Here is a 20,940-nt window from a genome sequence, read left to right as displayed (position 1 = left end):
CCAAATAAGAAATAAGATTAGTTATTATACCAACTAGCAGCAGTTTTCCTTTCAGGGCTTTCATCCAAGTCGATTTGAAGGAATCTCATTTCAAGGCAGGAAGCAAAAAAACAGTTTTAATCTTAATTTAAAAGCATAAAGCTTCTCAACCCCTAGGCTTGAAGACTGTTTTTGTGTACTTACCTTATTTGGGACAAAAATACATTTATTCCCTAAAGCATGAAGTCTGCGGTATGTGTACAGCAGAGAGGCTCGACTTTTGAAGTCTGTAAAAATCATGAAAGTTTTTGTGGCTGTACTTTTGAGAACTGAGGCCAGTTTGTAAGTTTTGAACCAAGTCCAGGGCTTTTCTTGTAGAAAAAGTCCAGAAAAGACTCATATGCATATTAGTCCACACCTCCTCGTGCCAAGCCTGCCGGAACTGTGTTCCTGCTCAAAAAAAGCCCTGACCAAGTCTAATTCAGTTCTTATTTCTGCCTTTCCTCCTTAGGATTTATTGCATTACAGATATTGATCCAGCTCACAGGAAGCTCAGCCAGTTGGAGGCCGTGATCCGCTTCCTTACAGGAGAAGAACCTGATTTAGAATGTGAGTAATTCAATAGGTAGATGGTACCTAGTATTTACCTGGAATCTTTTATTTGAAGCACTTGACATGAAGGATAGCCTTTTCTGACATACAAATGGACCATCAAAATATCACGTCGTCTTTTCAGTGGTGGTCAGTTTCCAGTATTGCAGTGCACAAGAGCAGCACTCCTGTTTTAAATTCCAAAAGCGAATTTCTGCGATGGTGGAGCTGCCAAATCGGTGCTCTGTGCCAAGGCCTTCTGTGACAGAGGGCCAAGATAAACAATTCCTGCCACTCTTTCTTCCCATTTCCCCCAACTGTCTCACGCCCTAATGATTCCTGCTGTTTAGGCCACAGCTGGCTCGGAGGCCTTTATGCTGTAGTGAATGCTGTCTATATAATCAGCATGTGCCACAGTCTATTCATAATTAATTCTGACTGTGCCTTGGTTTTCAGATTAATTAGGCACTCACGTGGAATCATAAAACTGCCGTATACTGAGTCAGACCGCTGGTCAATCGGAGTCAGTTATCATCTGTTTGGACTTGCAGGGGCTCTTCAGGGTCTCGAACAGAGGTCTTCCACATCACTTTCTACCTGATTCCCAGGGACTGAACATGGGATCTTCTGCATGACAAGCAGATGCTTTACTGCTGAGCCATGGCCTCTCCCCGACTATACTGGAACTGTCAGGTTCAACCCATTCCCAGGCAGATGGTGATATTCCACTTCAGTTGACATCTTCCAGCTGCATTTTAGTCAGGGGCACCTAGCCTTGGTAACCAAGGCTAGGAACTTTTTGTAACAGGCATTCCTTTGCATATTAGGTCACACACCCCTGATGTGGCCAATCCTCCTGGAGCTTACAGTAGGCCCTGTACAAATGTCACTGTAAGCTCCTGGAGGATTGGCTACCTCATGGGTGTGAGACCTAATATACAAAGGAGTTCCTGCTACAAAAAAAGCCCTGGGTTTCAGAGTGTTAAAGCTGCAGTACTGCAGTCCTAAGCTCTGTTCACAACCTGAGTTCGATCGCCAGTGGAAGCTGGGTTTTCAGATAGCCGGCTTGAGGTTAACTCAGCCTTCCATCCTTCCGAGGTCGGTAAAATGAGTACCCAGCTTGCTGGGGGGAAAGTGTAGATGACTGGGAAAGGCAATGGCAAACCACCCCGTTAAAAGGCTGCTGTTAAAACGTTGTGAAAGCAATGTCACCCCAGAGTCGGAAACGACTGGTGCTTGCACAGGGGACCTTTCCTTCAGTCATTAATTATGGGCAGGATTTAGGAGGTTGCTGTAGTGGAAAGATTTTCTACATGGAGGGAACCACCTTGTGGAGGGTCTCTTCCACATTCTTGTCTTGAAGGTTATTCTATCTATTTGTAAAGCCCTTGAGAGAAATCATTCCTGGTTTTGCCATTACATTATGTTGTTCTGCTAGGAATTTTTGCTGTTAGACTCAGATGCTGTTACCATGTTTTGTAATCTGCTGGCTGATGGATTGAATAGCTTTGTTTTACTAGGAATCTCTGCTGTTAGATTAAATGTTCGTAACATTCAAATGTTATCATAATATGTGCCCTGCCCTGGATAGCCCAGGTAAACCCAATCTCATCAGATCACAGATGCTAAACAGGGTGGACTCTGGCAAGTATTGGAAACCTCCAAAGAATACCCAGGTTAGGAGGCAGAGGCAGGCTATCAAGCCACTTCTCTGAATGCCCTCCATTCCCCAGTAGGAGTTGCCAGAGGTTGCCATGACTTCCAGGCACAGGCACATAAAAAATGTTATCATAATGTGTAACTGGCGTATTGATTGACTGAATCAGTCTGTTGTACTTGTCAACTGTTTTGAACACCCATGAGAATGGTGGACTATTATTTACAGAATTTATACCCTGCCTTTCTGCCCTCATCAGGGCCACCAAAGCGGCTAACAGATTAAAAACACATATAATGGAAGTGCATCTGAAAAACTACTATAACTAAACAAAAAACACATCATTTAAAACAGTTAAAACCAAGTTAAAATATATGTGCGACACAATAAAATACCCATAGATCAATTTTGAGTAAGTGGCTTGCTCTCTTGGCTGATAAACTAACTCCCAGATCTTAGTGTGAATACTCTAACCCAGGGTTTCCCAAACTTTTCTTTCCCTTGGCCCGTTTATTTTTATACTTCTCCTTCGTGGCCCACTAAAATTTGGGGTGGAGCCAGGAGACTTTGGGAGTTGAGCCGGGAGACAGGAATTTTGTCATTTCCTGTGGTGTCAAGGACCAAGTGATGTCACTTCCGGGGCACACTGAACCAAAACTTCACCTTTTCCTGTGATGTCACTTCCAGGGCACTCTTTCGACAGCTATTTTTCATACTTTTCTTTGGTTGAAACACTGAGAAATTGCTGTGAAAGGTGGTAGAGAATTGTACTGCAATTAATGAATTAATTTCAAGTTATATGAAGTTCATACAAGCTTTTCTGCAGTTATCCCAAAAAGGATATTTATGAGGGGCTTGCAGCTTTTTACTGGCTGTGTTTCCCATGCCTTTAAAAGCAACCTGTTGTGCAGATACTTAGCCAAAGAACTACTTTCATCCTTTTAAATATCTACAGGAGGAGTTTAATTTTGGTGTCAGAAAGCTGTTAAAAGCAGGACCAGTACAATGGTGCCTTCTCTTCCAGTGCTGTTGAGATATACCGCAGTAATCTCCAATAATCTCTTTCTGCCCCACACCTCTTACTCTCATTCACTCACACAGAAATTTCATAGAAGGCCACCCGGCTACAACTGGGGGTGCCAACTTTTCATTGGCAGAGCCCCTATGTCTGCAACAACAGTATGAGGAACAGAAAAGTTTCATCCAGCAAAAATGGAAGGAAGGAAGGAAGGAAGGAAGGAAAGAAAGAAAGAAAGAAAGAAAGAAAGAAAGAAAGAAAGAAAGAAAGAAAGAAAGAAAGAAAGAAAGAAAGAAAGAAAGAAAGAAAGAAAGAAAGAAAGAAAGAAAGAAAGAAAGAAAGAAAGAAAGAGAAAGAAAGAAAGAAAGAAAGAACATAAACATAAGAGGAGCCATGTTGGATCAGGCCAGTGAACTATCCAGTCCAAAATGCCCTCTTACAATGCCCCAAAAGCACCTGAATGTCCACCAGTGGCACTAGACGCCCTCCCACTGCTGCTTCCCCCCCCCCCCCCCCCACACACCTTTCTTTGCTGCCCAGGCCTCCTGGGGAAATCTTCCCAAAAGAACATACTGCAAGGCACATGAAAGCTCATACCTTGAAAAACACTTCATGGGTCTAAAGTGCCAATGGATGCCAGCTTTTCTCTCAAACACTGGGAGCAGGGGAGAAGGAAGGAGAGGCAGCCCAGCTCCTCTCTGACGGGGCGGGGCTAGCTTTATTGGGGGCAGGTCTAGCTTTGCTCGGGGTGGGGCTAGCTTTGGCTTTTCCTGTGGCTCGGTAGTGGGGCTTCCGTGGCCTGGTACCAGGTCACAACCCTGCAAATGGGAAACACTGATGTAAGATATTATTCATGTAATAATATCAAACTACAAGTATCACCATTCACCAATGTTAACAAGATTCCCTCCTGTCGCGTCAAATTAATGACCTAATACCAACCAACAAACACAAGCCTTTATTGGCATATATCAGATTATGAATCAGGCAAAAAAGAGATACAGAAATAACAAAATAAACCAATCATATACAGCTATATATTAGACAATAAGTCCTTGATTACCATACTCAAGAATAAAGCAACCTTTTCAGTTATTTCAGATGACAAATAATTCAGAATATGGCATACCTTTGCAGCATCTGAGCAGCTTATCATATTGAGCAGAATTGGGTCTAGAAACCTAAGGTGCAGGCCTCAGATTCAGTGGGAGCTCACGGGAGCATAGCTCCTGAACCTTTCTGAGAGTTCCACCTTCTTGTCCATCGGATAGTAGGTGCAGCTGCATAACAATCCCTGGATGAGCTCCACCACCTGTTTTTCTACAAAACGACCCTTGCTAAGGCATATAGTATCATATTGGGAGCAGTAAAGAAGAATATGGGACAATGAATCAACTTGTTTTAAGCTGCATGTATAAAGTCTTAATGAGAGTGGGATTTTTTATATCTACCATATGTAACTGCTGATGTGATAGTATTACATCTGGCAAGAGTAAATGCTCTGCGCAATTGTGGAACATAGAGAGTTGATTGATAAGAAGGCAGATGACCAATAATTGGAGAAATTCCAAAATACAAAGGGGAGCAAGATGTATTTGCAGCACTAATTAGTTTTTGAAATTCTGTATCTTCTATGTTTAATTAGATAATATGCATTTGTAAAAGGGAGCATGTAGAGAGAATCCATAGATAAACCTAAGGTAGATATTTTCTTCTCTATGCAAACAATCCATTTGGACAAGGAGGATTCAGACAGCATTTGGTATAGATAGCTCACACAGTCAGCGGAATAGTGCACACTGACCTAGTAGTTAGCCTTTTGGGCTGAGATGCTCTGGACCCTCCGGCATCTCCTATTGAAAGGACCAGGTTGTAGGTGATGTTGAATGACCTCTGCCTGAGACCCTGGAGAGCTGCTGCCAGTTTGAGTAGGCAACACTGACTTTATTGAACCAAGAGTCTGATGCAGTATAAGGCAGCTTCATATGACCACTACCACCCCAGTCTTCAAAGTAAACCAGGATTCACAAAGGTAAGATGTAAATATGCCTTCCTTGGTGTTTTTTTTTTAATTTCCTAGGTTAATACACTGTAAAAACTATTCATAGGTGGATTTCCCATTGCCTTTGCAGTGAGTTCTTAACTCTCCTCTTCCGCCATTTTTCTTTTCACCATGCTGCCTCCCTTTTTCTCTCTGAATTAATATCTTGTTCTCCAAATTCTCTTATATCCTCATGTGTCCCAGTACCTGGAGGCATGCCCATTGCCTCACTTATAGGAGCCACCTGGATTGTTATATTGAAATGTTTCTTGAGGCACCTGTTATGCAATCTGGCACCAATGTGTAAAGCATTGCAAGCCTTTCCTCTAAATGCAGCCAGCCTATTAATTTGCATATATTCTCTCTGGAAGGGTGAGGCTAAGAAGGAAAAATGTCAGAATGACAGTTGGGAGTGACAGTTAAACCGACTTTCCCTGAAGGGTGTGAGTGATTTTGTCTAAAGAAAAGTCCTGAAGAAGGCGTTTATTTTCCCCTTGTCAGTGGAAGGTTCCTTGTATTGGATGAAGGCTCCCCCTTTCATGGAACAGAATAATGGGATCCAATCCTGTGTAATCAATTAAATTGTTTTGTTTGAATGTTTTGTTCCTTTGCTGATGCAGGGACCTCAGAATGTAAAGCTCAAGGACAGAGGGCCAAACCATACAGTACAGTTTTTAAGAGCTGGGTCCAGGTTCCCCAGACCTAATTCTTGTTCCTTGCAGCCATACAACAGCTTTGGAGAACAGCTGCTTTTAAAAAGCCCAAACAGACTTGGAATGGCCCCGAGGGGAAAGGAAGGGCTTCTGCCTCCCTGCCAAGCCATTTTCCTGTGTGAGAACTGTGCTCTGGGCTAATTTTGCTGCCCCATGTGTATAGATACTCCATGTGGAGCAGCAAAATCGGCAAAATAACTGCCTCCAGCACACTTTTTGCATGGGGAAATAGCTTTGGGGGCAGGGGGAGGCTTTATTTTTCTGCAGCATCATTCTGAGCTCATTTGGGCTGTGGGGAACAGACCCAACTCTTTAAAACCTGTAACTTATTGTTTGGCCCAGAGTGTGCCTGAAGGAAGGTGTTGGCAAGTTAGCCAGCCAGATCTCTCACATGCTTATATAGTGTGAGTTTCTTTCTGTTCAGTTTCCTAAACTGCCTAAGGTGCTAAATTTGAGGATTCATCTGCTACAGTTTCACCGTCATCTTATACTGAGTCAGAGCAATGATAAATCTAGTGCCACATTTTCAATTGATTCCGGCAACAGGTTTCAAACCCAGCTTTCTGGGATCTCAAGGTGAAAGATTTTCCAGTTCTGATACTTGAGGTCCTTTAATTGAAAGGAGGAGGTTGAACTGGTAGAATATGAGTCATGTTACTGAATAAAATCCAAATTTAACCGTAAGAAATTGCTTGTAGATATTTACAGAGTTAAACTAGATTTCTGTCCATCAAAAGTGCAAAATATGGCAGTATCTTGGAGGAGGGGCATGTGATGGACAGTTTAGGCTCCACCTTTCTCTAAGAACAACCAATGGGAGAGCTGATGGATGGTGAGAGGAACAGTTGAAACAGCCATTAGTGCAGTTGCGAAAATAGATTTTTATTTTTCAAAACCCTTCAACATGCATACAATTTGTTGCAAATTACATGCATCTTCCAGATTGCAGATATATATTCTAGTAATTTCCCTTTAACAGTACCTATACTAAGCTAATAATCTACCAGTTTTAAATGTTAGGGCAGTTGTGAGAGGAAGATTGACTGACTGAAGCGTGTGGCTGTTGATTAAAGCTGACTGAAAAAGATGTCAACTTGACCAAAATTCTGAAATAATTTAAAAATTAAACTGAAAATAAACTTTGTAACATCAGCCTGGTTCCCTCCAATGTTATGTTCTCCTTGTCTGTCTTAAAAAAAGAAGTGAAAAATAGCCGCTACTCAAAGCGTTGGAAAACTTTGCTTGACTTTTGTGCAGTGGCTCACTCCCTCCCTCCCTCCTCAATCTTTCTTATGCCCAGGTGATGAGGAGTTAGTCCAAGAGGTGCTCTTTGATGCTGTAGTGACTGCGCCTATGGAAGCCTACTGGACAGCTTTGAGCCTCAGCTTTTCTGAGTAAGTAAGCAGGGGAATCACGGGGAACATACATGTTCTAGTGAGAGCTTTTTGGGGGCTCTCTGGCAAGGCCCCTCAGTGAGTCCCTTTAATCTGGAAGGTGCAGGCTGTGCAAATGGAAGGCTGCTCATGTTTCCCCTGACATTCTGTGCTGGTCAAAGGGAGAATGCTGGCACTGCTAGTCTTCTGCTGGTACTGGAGCTCTAGCAAATGCCTGACCTCACTGCCTCTTGGAGTCAGCCTACTATTAAACTCGGGCAGGGCTTTTTTTGTAGCAGGAACTCCTCTGCATATTAGGCTACACACCCCTGATGTAGCCAATCCTCCAAAAGCTTACAGGGGTTTTCTTATAGGGCCTACTATAAGCTCTTGGAGGATTGGCTGAGGGGTGTATGGCCTCATATGCAAAGGAGTTCCTGCTACAAAAAAAAGCCCTGAACTCAAACTAGGAAAAGTAGATCCATGGGCACAGCCTTACTGGGTGAACCTGCATTCTGTGCTGTGTTATAGTTTGGATTCCACTTCTTCCCCCTCCCCTAAAGTATTATTCACTTTGTTAGAGAGGTACAATTTCATGCCATCCCCAGAGTCTCATGTTATCCTGCCATGGCCATTGTCCCATCCACACCAACCCCTTAATGAAACTTCTTTCTGTACACAGAAGGGTATACTTGGACTCCAGTGTGGGTCCACTGTAAGTCTGGGAGCGCATAACTATGCTTAACATTTCTGTTTACTACAAGAGACTATTGGATAGCTACAGCAAACAAAATTGCGTCATAAATTGTGATGAGGCTCAGATTTTCTGGTATACTGGGGTCATGGAGAATACATCCATTCTCCGACTAGCCTTCCTCCAACAGAAGAGTCATGTAATTTGGATGAAGGCTCCTTGGATAGGAAGAAGGATTCAAACATGAACCACAAGGAAAGGTGGGGTATAAATACTGTAATAAACAGGACTTTTTTGAGCAGGAATGCACAAGAACACAGTTCCAGCTGGCTTGGCATCAAGGGGTGTGGCCGAATATACAAATGTTCCTGCTGGGCTTTTTCTACAAAAAGCCCTGTGTGAAACAATAGTGGCATCAGGGGGTGTGCCCTAATATGCAAACGAGTTCCTGCTGGGCTTTTTCTACAAAAAAAGCCCTGTTAATAAATAAACTTTGATTGGTGGGGTGGAAGGACAGGGGTGGGATCTATCTTTTCATTCTATCCAACCATCTTCACCTGTTTTAAAGATCTGCTCTTTGTGAGCCCTGTGGCTGGCCTGACTGCAAGCCATCTAAGGGGATTATTTGCTGGCACTATTGTGCAGAAAATATCTGAGCATGCACCCCCGGGCAACACATGGCTGCATCACACCAAGGGGCCATGTAATCCAGCACCCTGTAGTGGGGGCAAGGTCACTCAGAGATCAATTTATACCTCTTGCTGACTAGCTGGAAACAAAGTTCCCTCTAATTGCCCCCTCCCCTGAGTGGAGCAGTTCACATCCGGAGCAGAATATAACTGGTATAGTCTAAAAATGGGCAACAGGCAGTGCAAGACCCTGTGTGGCTCAAGATTCCCACTGAGTGGGGCTCCCTATGTTAATGAGCAGCCACTCATATGCACAGCTTAGAGGGAACAGTGCTTGGAAGTATGTATATCTCAGGGTACATTGAAAAAGAGTAAATTTAGGGTTCTAGAAGGGCAACCATGGAAGCCAACCAGAAACTTCTAGGAGTTCTAGAAGCAGGACATGAAGGCAGACAGCTGTACTTCCAGTTACTTCTCAGTGACCATGTGTATCATAGCTGTTACACATCTGTGCCTTAGGAATTGGTCTGATTCCCCTTAAAAGACATCTAAGCAAAGTGACCCTCACCATATCTGGTAGAAGCAAAGTCCAGAAGTTTATTGTTCATCCCCTAAAGACTTCATTTCTTTTGTATTTCCTGAATTTTCTGTTAATCAGTATCGAGTGACTGGGGTGTTATGGGAGGAGGTTTTCTCTATACCCATTTTCTGCACCATGCATCAGTCTGTGAACTTCTCTTGTCCACCACTGGCCTTGCTGAGATCTGTCACTGTCTCTCTTTCTTTATTTGCAATGCCAAAGAAACAGTGAAATCGAAGAGGGAGTGGAAATGGCCTTTATGGGAACTCGAGCTGGCCTCATGAGGAGTACCTTCTATGTTGGAACTGAGAAGCTATCTAACAGGTGAGTCTCCAGAACATTCACCCCTTGTTTATGAAGATGCCACTCAACACAATGTTCTTCTGAGTTGTTCAATGCGACTGTGATCAGAATGACATGTGCTCTTGGTTGGGATCAACTTCAGTTTCTGTCAATTCCCCCAACTCACTCTGCTTTTTGAAATATTGGATTGGATTCTGCAGTAGTACTGTGACACAGTTACCTAAGTCAAAAATAGTAGTTATGTGTCCCAATAGAGTTACCTACTTTGTGTGCTTATAGTGGTCTCCTGGTTTCAGAAAGATGTGCCACTTGTTAATTTGCAATCTGGAGAAAGGATAATCTAAGTTGCTCTTGCCTAATGCAGTTCAGATAGGATGGATGCATATTATGGTGTAGATCTCACAGATCAGACGGATAGCATGATGGAAACCAACCTGTCAAAATGTATAGGCTAGACTGTCTTCGCTAAGCTTTGGTTGCTTGTTTTATGGCATGAGCTAGCAGTGGGTGATCATTAATCAAAGTAACTAGCGGCATAGCCATTCCATTTTCTTCAGCAGCTGATTCTATAGCCGTTTAACCCAGCCATTTAACCTCTTGCAAATACTGAACTCCAAAGAGTTCTTCCTGCAGAAGTTGCTTTGTATTAATGTAGTGCAGGGATTCTGGTGCTCATTTCATGATGCGTCAAATCAGAAAACATCACAAACCATGTTGATCATAGTAGTGGGTGGGTGGCTGTGTCCTTTCTGGGAAAATCAGGAGCCAACTTAGCCTCCCACCTAACACCCAGCTGCCAGCTTTCCATATGTTCATTGATTTTCGCTTGTCATAAAATCAGGAGCTGCTCCCTCTTTTCTGTACTAACCAGGGATCATTTGCGAAATGTTTGTTTGTTTATTGGATTTTCTTTAAAAACTTCCAAACAGACAGGTTTCATTTGACCATAGACTAATCTCTGTTTTGCTTGGGAATATATTTTAAATGCTAGAATTCGCACCTAAACCACATGAAGGTGATACGGATTGATAAACAGTTGTCCTAATGCGTTACGGGCTGCTGTCACATTTGACCTGGTACAGAGCAGGCTTCTGCATGGGTATTGCTGGCTGCACAAGTTTGGGTTTCCTCTGACAGTCTGACTCTTGAGACTGTGTCCATGTACACATTCTAGAAAATCAGCACTACTTCATATCTTTGAAGGGAGCACTTTGTATCCAAATCCCTGGAATATCTCACACAGAGAACACACAGAGAGCCAGTTTGGTGTAGTGGTTAAGTTCATGGACTCTCATCCGGGAGAACCGGGTTTGATTCCCCACTTCTCCACTTGCAGCTGCTGGAATGGCCTTGAGTCAGCCATGGCTCTTGCAGAAGTTGTCCTTGAAAAGGCACCTTCTGTGAGAGCCCTCTCACCCCCACCCATCTCACAGGGTGCCTGTTATGGGAGAAGAAGATAAAGGAGATTGTGAGCCGCTCTGAGACTCTGAGATTCAGAGTGAAGGGCGGGATACAAATCTGACATCTTTTTCTTCTTAAATATACTCTTGTATACTTGTAACAACTCTGCTCTGCCATTAAAGATCACTGCTTGAGTTATACCACTTCTCCACTTATTCTGTTTATTTACTCTGTAATAACCTGCATAGATTTAAAACTAAAGAGTGTTTTCACCCCTTAGTTACAAATATACTGGGGTGGGGGGAATATATGTATAATATTTACTTAAGAGTTCAGAATAAATACCACGTGCAGTTTGCAGAATGGCAGGCCATGCAGTACGTGCCGCATTAGTATTCAAGCATGTGCATTTACATGCATATGCACTTAGAATCAAGATGCATTTTCTTCCCTCTCCTGCTTCAATTACAGAGACCATGGAGAGGGCCTGAAGCTTATAGGGTAGCAAGTTTACATGCTAACAGCACATCCAAAGGCATTTGTAAATGGCAAAATAGGAAAAGAACAGGAGCGAGCAGTATTCACCAGAGGCAGATGGTAGAAAACAGGGACTTCTCCTGTACATGGATATCACTGGAGTGTGTGCATCTCCGGCAGGCGGCAGCTGAGTTTCTTTGTCAGGGGATGTGTTATCAAGGCAGGCTCAATTGTGGTCACCTTTCTGTTTACAAATAATGCCCTGCCAAAGGCAGCAAGAGGAATAATTGACAACCCATTGGTTGGTTATTCAGAGCAGCAGTCTCTTTCCTTATGCCAGTTGCCTTTACAGTGAAGACTGTTGACTTGCCCCGCTGTGTCCATTGTCCGCAGTAACAGTCTCCCCTAACTATCATGCAGCACCTGCTGCTACCAAAACACCAGTAACCAGATCCTTCCCAATTGCTTGTGGCAACATCTGTTAGTACATGCACCATACAGATGTTAATAACAGAATCCCTTTGGTAATGGATATTGCTACAGTTGCTCTCCTGTAATGTGACCGGATACTCTGGCTCGGACAGGAAAGCCTCACTTTGTTTTGCTGTCTGGTCCTGCTGTCCTCAGCACATTGTACCACTTTGCATTTAAAATCAGTTGAGAAGGGCTGCTCAGGTGACATGCAGAAGCAGTGGTATCTGCTGTGGATGAAAGGGAAAGCATGAACAAGCCATGCACTAGCCACTTGAGGTGCAAACAACAATGTTGGAGTCCAGGAGCACCTTTAAGACCAACAAAGTTTTATTGAGGATGTAAGCTTTCATGTGCTAAAAGCACATTTCATCTGAAAATGAAATGGTGTACAGTTAGCAGTGCTACATATAGCTTGTGGGTAGTGGTTAAGCATGCCAAATAGTAAAAGTTAAGAATCCAATGGCAAAATAGAACATCATAGAATCATAGAGTTGGAAGGGACCTCTAGGATCATCTAGTCCAACCCCCCGCACAATGCAGGAAACTCACAAACACCTCCCCCTAAATTCACAGGATCTTCATTGCTGTCAGATGGCCATCTAGCCTCTGTTTAAAAACCTCCAAGGAAGGAGAGCCCACCACCTCCCGAGAAAGCATGTTCTACTGAGGAATCGTTCTAACGGTCAGAAAGTTCTTCCAAATGTTGAGCTGGAAATTCTTTTGATTTAATTTCAACCCATTGGTTCTGGTCTTACCTTCCGAGGCCACAGAAAACAATTCCACACCATCCTCTATATGACAGCCCTTCAAGTTCTTGAAGATGGTGATCATATCACTTCTCAGCCGCCTCCTCTCCAAGCTAAACATCCCCAGCTCCTTCATACGACTTGGTCTCCAGACCTCATACGACTTGGTCTCCAGACCCCTCACCATCTTCGTTGTCCTCCTCTGGATCTGTTCCTGCTTGTCTATATCCTTCTTAAAATGTGGTGCCCAAAACTGAACACAATACTCTAGGTGAGGTCTTACCAGAACAGAGTAAAGCGATACCATCACTTCACGTGATCTGGACACTATACTTCTGTTGATACAGCCCAAAATTGCATTTGCCTTTTTAGCCACCGTATCACACGGTTGACTCATGTTCAGCGTATGATCCACTAAGACCCCTAGATCCTTTTCGCACATACTACTGCTAAGACAAGTCTCCCCCATCCTATAACCATGCATTGGATTTTTCCTAAATGCAGAACTTTACATTTATCCCTGTTAAAATTCATTTTATTGGTTTTAGCCCAGTTTTCCAGCCTGTCAAGGTCATCGTATATCCTGTTTCTGTCTTCTTCTCTGTTTGCAACCCCGCCCAATTTAGTATCATCTGCAGATTTAATAAGCATTCCCTCTATTCCTTCATCCAAATCATTGATAGAGATGTTGAACAAAACAGGTCCCAGGACAGATCCTTGAGGCACTCCACTTGTCACTCCTCTCCAAGAGGATGAGGAACCATTCACAAGCACTCTTTGGGTGCGATCTGTCAACCAGTTACAGATCCACCTAACGGTAACAGGATCCAAACCACATTTTACCAACTTGTCAACAAGGATAGTATGTGGAACTTTATCAAAAGCCTTACTGAAATCAAAATAAATGATGTCTAAAGCATTCCCCTGATCCAGCAAGGTAATCACTTTCTCAAAAAAAGAGATCAGGTTAGTCTGACATGACTTGTTCTTGAGAAACCCATGTTGGCTCTTAGTAATCACATCCATTCTTTCTAAATTTTCTAAAATTGATGATTTGATTTGTTCTAAAACTTTTCCAGGTATAGACGTCAAACTGACGGGTCGGTAGTTACCCGGATCCTCATTTTTCCCCTTGAAGATGGGGGCAACATTCGCCTGCCTCCAATCTTCCGGCACCTCTCCTGTTCTCCAAGAATTCTCAAAAATAATAGCCAGAGGCTCAGAAATTACATCCGCAAGCTCTTTTAGAACCCTTGGATGCAATTCATCTGACCCTGAGGACTTAGTTTCATTAAAAAAACTAGGCGTTTATGTACTACCCCTATGCTGATTCTAGGTTGGAACTTTATACCCTCCTTGACCTGCTGGAGCAAAGCAGTGGTCCATCTATTCTAGCACCCTGTGGCCAATGAGTTCCTCAAGAGGGCCATCAAACAGGGCATAGAGGTCAAGACTTTTCCTGATGTTGCTCCCAGCACTGGTTTTCAGAGATTTCCCACCTTTGAATATGAAGGTTCCTGATAGTCCATGTATCCCTTTAGTCGCCTTTACTGAGTATCCGTTTGCCATAGGAATCCATTTATTTTTAACCACATTACTTCAACATCCTTCTTCAAGGCAAGCAGGCAGGGAAGACAGCTAGTGGTGGTGTTGCGTAAATCAGTAGATCCACGTTGTGATCCTTGACACATCAACTGCTGGTCCCATGGAACCCTCTGTCTCCTCACCTGCTTTTTCTGCAGCCTGTGTGCTGGTGTTTGTTTTGGCCAGCTGAATTTTATTCCAGCCAAAACCAGATGGACTGAAAAGTAACCAACCTTGGCTTCCTTCTTGCCGATTGCCTGTTGCACGTGAGCAGGCTGGTTCAGGTTAGTTTGAGGTGGACAACAGTGCCACCTAGTGGGAAAAGGTTTCACAATCTGGATTTCCTAACCAGAGGGTTTAAATTCCGGAATGCTTGAGAGACCTGGTATTGCTAATTTTCAAAAAGGAAACATATGTACTACTTTAACTATTCTTCTAAAAGCTTAATCTGTATGTTTGGGCTGTTGATAAGGAGACACAATCTACATGCAGAAACAAGAACTTCTTGGTCACCGTAAACATATCCAGCGGTGTAGAAATTCATGGGTATCTGCTTGAAGTATTCCATATGTAACCCACATGCACAATTTGCACCCAAGCTTCACTCTATACTAGTAACTATTTCCCAGTGGGTGTAATAGACTGCATGTTGCTGCTGTGGTTCTCTGAATTAGGACAATTGGCTATGCTTTCATGGTTTTAGGGCAGAAAAAGATTACCAGTTACAGGTGATGGTACTGCAATACTCTTATAATCTGTAACCAGAAGTTGAGCAAACAGTTCACTTACACCCATGCACAGGACAAATTATATTTAGTATCCGTGTTTATTGGGGCTGCGCTGCCAAGGTCCCCCTGGGGGTGGGGAAATCCCCCAGTTTGGAGGGTCACAACCTGCCAGCCTGGGTCAGGCCGCTGAAGGATCACTGCCCCCAAAGAGTCCTGTCATTGTGTGATGTGTCCTGCATGATGACATCAAGTGACATCATCATGCAGGACATGTCATGCCAGGGATGCTCTAGGATTTGTGGTAAATCCCTGGCACAAGATGCGCTGTGCAATGACATCACTTCCGGATGATGTCATTGCATCATGCACGCTTCATGCGTGTGAGAGGATTTCCCTGCCACAGTGGCAGAGGGACTTGGCAACCCTAGTGTTTATAGAAGTTTAATTAACAAACATTTCCTGACATTCAGCTCAAAGCTTTAATCTTTTTTCTTTCTGTCCCCGAGGGCTTAAATTCTGGCACGGATTTATTATCATAGCATAATTAAAGTGACACAGGACCAGTTTCAGTTGATGGAATCAAGTTACTAAAGCTCACGTTGCTTTCCAGAAAGACATGAAGGCCCCAGTGCAATTAAAAGTTAGTTATGAAAAACTTGTCCCACTGATTTCAATCAGACTGAAGGACAACATTCATTGTATAAGGCCTGAAACATAAAAGGCTCAGTGAATTAAAATTAGGGTTGCCGGGTCCCACTTGGCCACTGGCAGCAGATGAGGGGGTAGGTTGCCAGATCTAGGTTGGGAAATTCCTGGGGATTTGGGGATGGAGCCTGCGGAGGACAGGGGACCTCAGTGAGATAGAATGGCAGAGTCCACCTTCCGAAGCACCCATTTTCTCTAGGGGAACTGATCCCTTTTGTCTGGAGATGAGATGTAATTTTGGTGGATTCCCAGGTCCCACCAAAAGGCTGCTATCGCTAATTAAAATTGATTTTTATCTGTGTTTATGCATTGTTGCCATGAACTTTGCTAGCAACTGATTTGCTGCAGATTCTGAATATTCTTTCACCCACAGAAGATGGCTTACTAAGACATCCCACTTCTTTTTAAGTCTTTCACAATGCAGTCCTAAACAGAGTTACATCTGTGGTCTTAAAAAGGTATAACTCTACTTAGGATTGCTCTGTGTAGCATTTTAGAAAGATGATGTCTTTCGTTGCTTTGGATATCGAGACTGGTTAACACAACAGTGGGCTTTCTTAAATAAATAAAATATTAAAATGTAGGGTTTCAAGCTTTGGGTTGGGAAATTAGGTTGCAGATTTTGGGGAACCTGGGGTGAATGGGGTTTGGGGAGTGGAGGGACCACAGCCCGGTAGAGTACCGTAGAGTCCATCCCCCAAAGCACCAATTTTCCTCTATAGGAACTGATCTGTGTAGGCTGGAATATTAGGAGATCTCCAGGTCCCACCTGGAGGCTGGCAACAGTAACTGTAAGCCTAAGAACTATCAGCTTAAATCCCACCCATGTTTTCTGCTGGCTGAAGACACTTCTAACCAGCAGAAAAGGGCAGAAGATTTTCTTTGGTTTCCCCCTCCCCATGTAGATCTCCACCACAGTGGCCCAGTTTTAATGGACACAGCAGCAGCCTGGCGGGCAAAGCAGCCATTCATTCCCATGAACATCACTTCACTTGTGCTTTCTGGGTGCCCACCAAGTATTTTTAGACAGTGGGCAAGGATTGAAGTGATCACATAAACTGTTATTAGATATCTCTGTTTATTAACAGAATCATACATTGGCCACATAAATACATGTACAGGGAAGGGTAGGTCTTGTATGAGCCAGGCTTTGGGACGTGGGGTGAAGTAGTCCTTGTTTGCTGGCTGTTTAAGCAGGATCCATTATATAATCCTCTGCAGTATGAAAGCATATTGTAACATCATTCATCTTGGGTTTCATTTTGTATTCATCCTGGAGGCAGGTAATGTTCAAAAAATAGGAGTTTGGTACGTTGTGGTATCATATTGTGACTGGTTATCATCTTTTTGCTTTTGGAAGGAAAGCAGCATGGTATAGCCCAATTCCATCAGATCTTGAAAACAAAGCAGGGTTGGTACTTGGATGGGAGACTTCCAAGGAAGACTACGGAAAAAGACAATAGAAAACCACCTCTGCTTCTCTCTTGCCTTGACAGCCAATTGATGGGGTTGCCATAAGTTGCCTGCAACTTGGGAGCACTTCTCTCTCTCACACACACACACACACACTCCAGTTTTACTCTTTAAAAGCATGAGCTTCTTTATCCTCTGTCCCATTAATATATGGGTTGAGTCTGAATTACTGATAACATCCCAGTGATTGGGGGAAAGCTCATGGGTTGCAAGGGGATGTATGGTGGTCAAGCTCTAGGCTTTAGAGCATTTTGTAAAGCCAAGCCTAGTCCCAAAAGATAAAACTGGAATTACATGGGATGCTCCCTGTAGGCCAGCGGTACTGGCTGGCTACATATAAAGTGCCAATTTCTGTGATCTAAGAGTGTTTCTCACATGCAGCTATACCAGTTGATTACTTGTGGTAACTTGAGGTCTAGCAACAGAATGATGCATGAAATGATTCCATTGGGAAGGATTGTCTTTGAGGTGTTACGTGGAGATACGAAAGTCCTGTCTGTGTTTGCACATTCATACATGCAAAGAATTACTTAATCTTGCAGTCACCAAGTGATGAATGTGTGTGTGGGTAGACCATCTCTGAGTGGTCATTGGATCACTTAATGTTTCCATGGAATATTCTTGAGATAGGGCTCAAAAAGGCCCAAAATGCAGATTTAATTCATTCATTCGGTCAGTCAGTCATGTATTTATCCCTCCTCAACCCAGGATGGAACTCAGAGCACTTAATGACATAACAATACAATAACAATTATAAAACCATAATTTCAGTAAAACCCAATTAAAAACTAAACACAAAGCAAACTAATGCTATTGGACATATAGGACATTAGGTCTGATTTCCCTTTCTTTCTTCCATTGCCAAACCAGATTATTTCAATAAAATCAAGGACTGTAAAAGTCTCACTTATTGAAATACTCTGTGGGGCTTCCAGATAATCAGGAATTTAGGTAAACAGAGATGCTGCATGCAGAAACTTGTCTAGACATGAATGTTTGGGTAACTAGGATCCTTGATAACTCAGGAGCAAATAATGACATTTCTATAATATAGGCACCCATTTTCATAGACACCCATTGGAAAGGGTCATACCAGCCATCTAGTCCAGGGGTCTCGAACGCATTTGTTATGAGGGCCGGATCTGACATAAATGAGACCTTGCCGCGCTGCGCCATGTCAGGCCGGGCCATGTGTGTACCTATTTAAGATAGGTAGCAGAGATATAAACTTTTTAAAGGACACAGACGAACACGACTAAAGATATTTTTTAAAAAAACACTTAAAACATGCTTTAAACATGAGCACTTGTTGGTCTTAAAGGTGCTTTCTTTGTGTTTCTCCCATGGGATCCAGGGAACTGGGCAAAGGAAGGAGGGGACCAAGAGGGTGAGAAGCCTCAGCCAATGGAGAAAACAGAGGTTTTGCTCTGTAGCTCCTGTAAGATTGAGCAAGCCTTGCAAAACAAGCTGAGATGCAGAAGGAAGCAAAAGAGACGGAGAAGGAAGCAGACAAGAGCCCATTGCTCAGGGGCCTGATAGGAGCCCTCTGGGGGCCTGATTTGGCCCCTGGGCCACATGTTTGACATCCCTGACTAGTCCAAACCCCTGCTCAATGCTTATTTCACCACCATAACAAAATGTTTTGAACACCTTGGCCTCATCCCTTATCCTGGTGGTGTTGTGTGTCTTTAAAATAACAGAATGCTTTTATTTGGGGGGGGGGGGGGAGATAGAAGGATAGAAATAGACCTTTTGGGTGACAAAATACAGCCAAAGACCTGCTGGAGAGTGTAATGTGTCTCTCTAAATCCCCCCCTGGTAGGCACAAATTGCTTTATGTCCTAAAATGTTTGTCTAGTGTAGCTGTGAGCTGTAAAAACAACAGCTCCCTCCCTCTCCACATTGCTTTTGTAATGGATGATAAAGTCACACCATACCTGTGTACAGCGTGCTGTTTGGTGAAACGCTTCAGGTTGTTTTAAAGTAAGACGCACATAGGGTGAATTAGATTTATTTCACCCTGTAGCTGCTGTCGCTATTCTTGTGTTGGTTTAATAGGAATGTTTCTGGAGGAGAAGTTAATGGTAGGGAAAGTAACAGTAGTATCTAGTGTGGCATAGCAGCCCAAAGAGTTACTATGCAGCCCTCTATAGAAAAGAACAGCATGCAAAACAAATTAAATGAAAGGTTAGCCTGCAATTTTGCCTTAGAAATAAATAAGAATCAAGAAGAGTATTAAACAGAGAGAGAAAGAGAAAAATTCATACCTTCCAGCATCTCAGATAGGAAAAGAGGGACGCACTAACCACCCATGCTCTAATACCAAGGATTACTGCCCAAGCGCATGTGTGCACACAGACAGGCAGAGGATTATATTGCCAAAGGATTTTCCCTGCTTGTTATACGGTATATTAAGTTGCTTGTTCTGCCCTGTTTTAAAAGCTACAACAATGCTTGTTGTTGTATTAAAGATATATCAGAAAATATACAGATATAAATATATACCTGAGTGGCAGTGGCCTGGTGACAACCACATGGTGCCTTAGTAGGGTTGCCAATCTTCAAGTGGGGCCTAGAATTATAACTGATCTCCAGACTACAGAAATCAGTTTCCCTGGAGGAAATGGCCACTTCCAAGGGTGGTCTCTGAGGCATGACATGCCTGCTCCCTACACTCTGCCCTCCCCAGGCTTCACCCCAAAATCTTCAGAAATTTCACACAACTTGTGCCTTAGTGCTGATGTGAATGCATTTCAAGACAAGTTACGTCAGCCCTGCCCTGGATAGCCAAGGCAAGCCCAATATTGTCAGATCTTGGAAGCTACACAAGGTTAACTGTGGTTAATCCTTGGATGGAAGACCCAGTCAGGAGGCATGGGCAGGCTTATTCAGCCACCTCCCTGAATATCCTCCAGATACCCCAGTAGGTAAACATGACTTCTAGATGCAGACATACCCACCCTAAAATATACAAAAATATTGAAAAAGGCAAGATACATCCCCTTACCTTCTTCCTCTTTTTCCATCTGTAGTGATATCCAAGATATAGCTTTTTCATGACCCTGCTGAAATAACTCTGATAATAGATCCAGCACAGTTGGAGGAGTTCTGCAGCTGAGGACATATAGGGGGAATTGCCCTGTCATCTCTGAATTTTGTAATAACTTCATCAAATCAGTCAGTATTGGTCGAATCAGTGCACAAGCACTTTCTATGAATCTTGCAATGGTTCTCTTACAGTATGATGGAAAGGGATTTAATTTTTGTCCTTTTTTATGTCCTTTTTTGGAGAGCCAGTTTGGTGTAGTGGTTAAGTGTGCGGACTCTTATCTGGGAGAACCAGGTTTGATTCCCCACTCCTCCACTTGCAGCTGCTGGAATGGCCTTGGGTCAGCCATAGCTCTGGCAGAGGTTGTCCTTGAAAGGGCAGCTGCTGTGAGAGCCCTCTCCAGCCCCACCCACCTCACAGGGTGTCTGTTGTGGGGGAGGAAGGTAAAGGAGATTGTGAGCCGCTTTGAGACTCTTCGGAATGGAGGGCGGGATATAAATCCAATATCTTCTTCTTCATCATCTTCTTCAATTAAATTTGTGCAGTCTAGAAGACGTAAAATACAATTTTTACAACTAATGTTCTATTATTTAATATCTTACTTGATTCTTTAAGCCTGCATCTGCCACTTAAAGTTTTTTTTTGTTTGCTTGTTTGCATTATACTGAAATTATTTGATTTTGGGTTTTGTATGATTTTATTCTTCTTCTATTGCTGTTTTTTTC

General features: G+C 43.1%; 1 protein-coding gene across 1 annotated transcript in view; it reads left to right on the top strand.

The window, feature by feature from the left end:
• Positions 1-20,940, top strand: part of CACNA2D4 (calcium voltage-gated channel auxiliary subunit alpha2delta 4) — a 269,022-nt gene that overhangs the window by 122,507 nt on the left and 125,575 nt on the right. The window contains exons 22-24 of the mRNA XM_060245776.1: positions 491-588; positions 7,300-7,393; positions 9,498-9,599. Coding sequence (XP_060101759.1) covers positions 491-588; positions 7,300-7,393; positions 9,498-9,599 — 294 coding nt within the window. The remainder of the gene's footprint in view (positions 1-490; positions 589-7,299; positions 7,394-9,497; positions 9,600-20,940) is intronic.

Source organism: Heteronotia binoei, chromosome 8 (assembly GCF_032191835.1).
Source record: "Heteronotia binoei isolate CCM8104 ecotype False Entrance Well chromosome 8, APGP_CSIRO_Hbin_v1, whole genome shotgun sequence".
NCBI lineage: Eukaryota > Metazoa > Chordata > Lepidosauria > Squamata > Gekkonidae > Heteronotia > Heteronotia binoei.
Note: the sequence above shows the minus strand (reverse complement) of the source record. Positions and strands in the feature narration are given on the sequence as shown.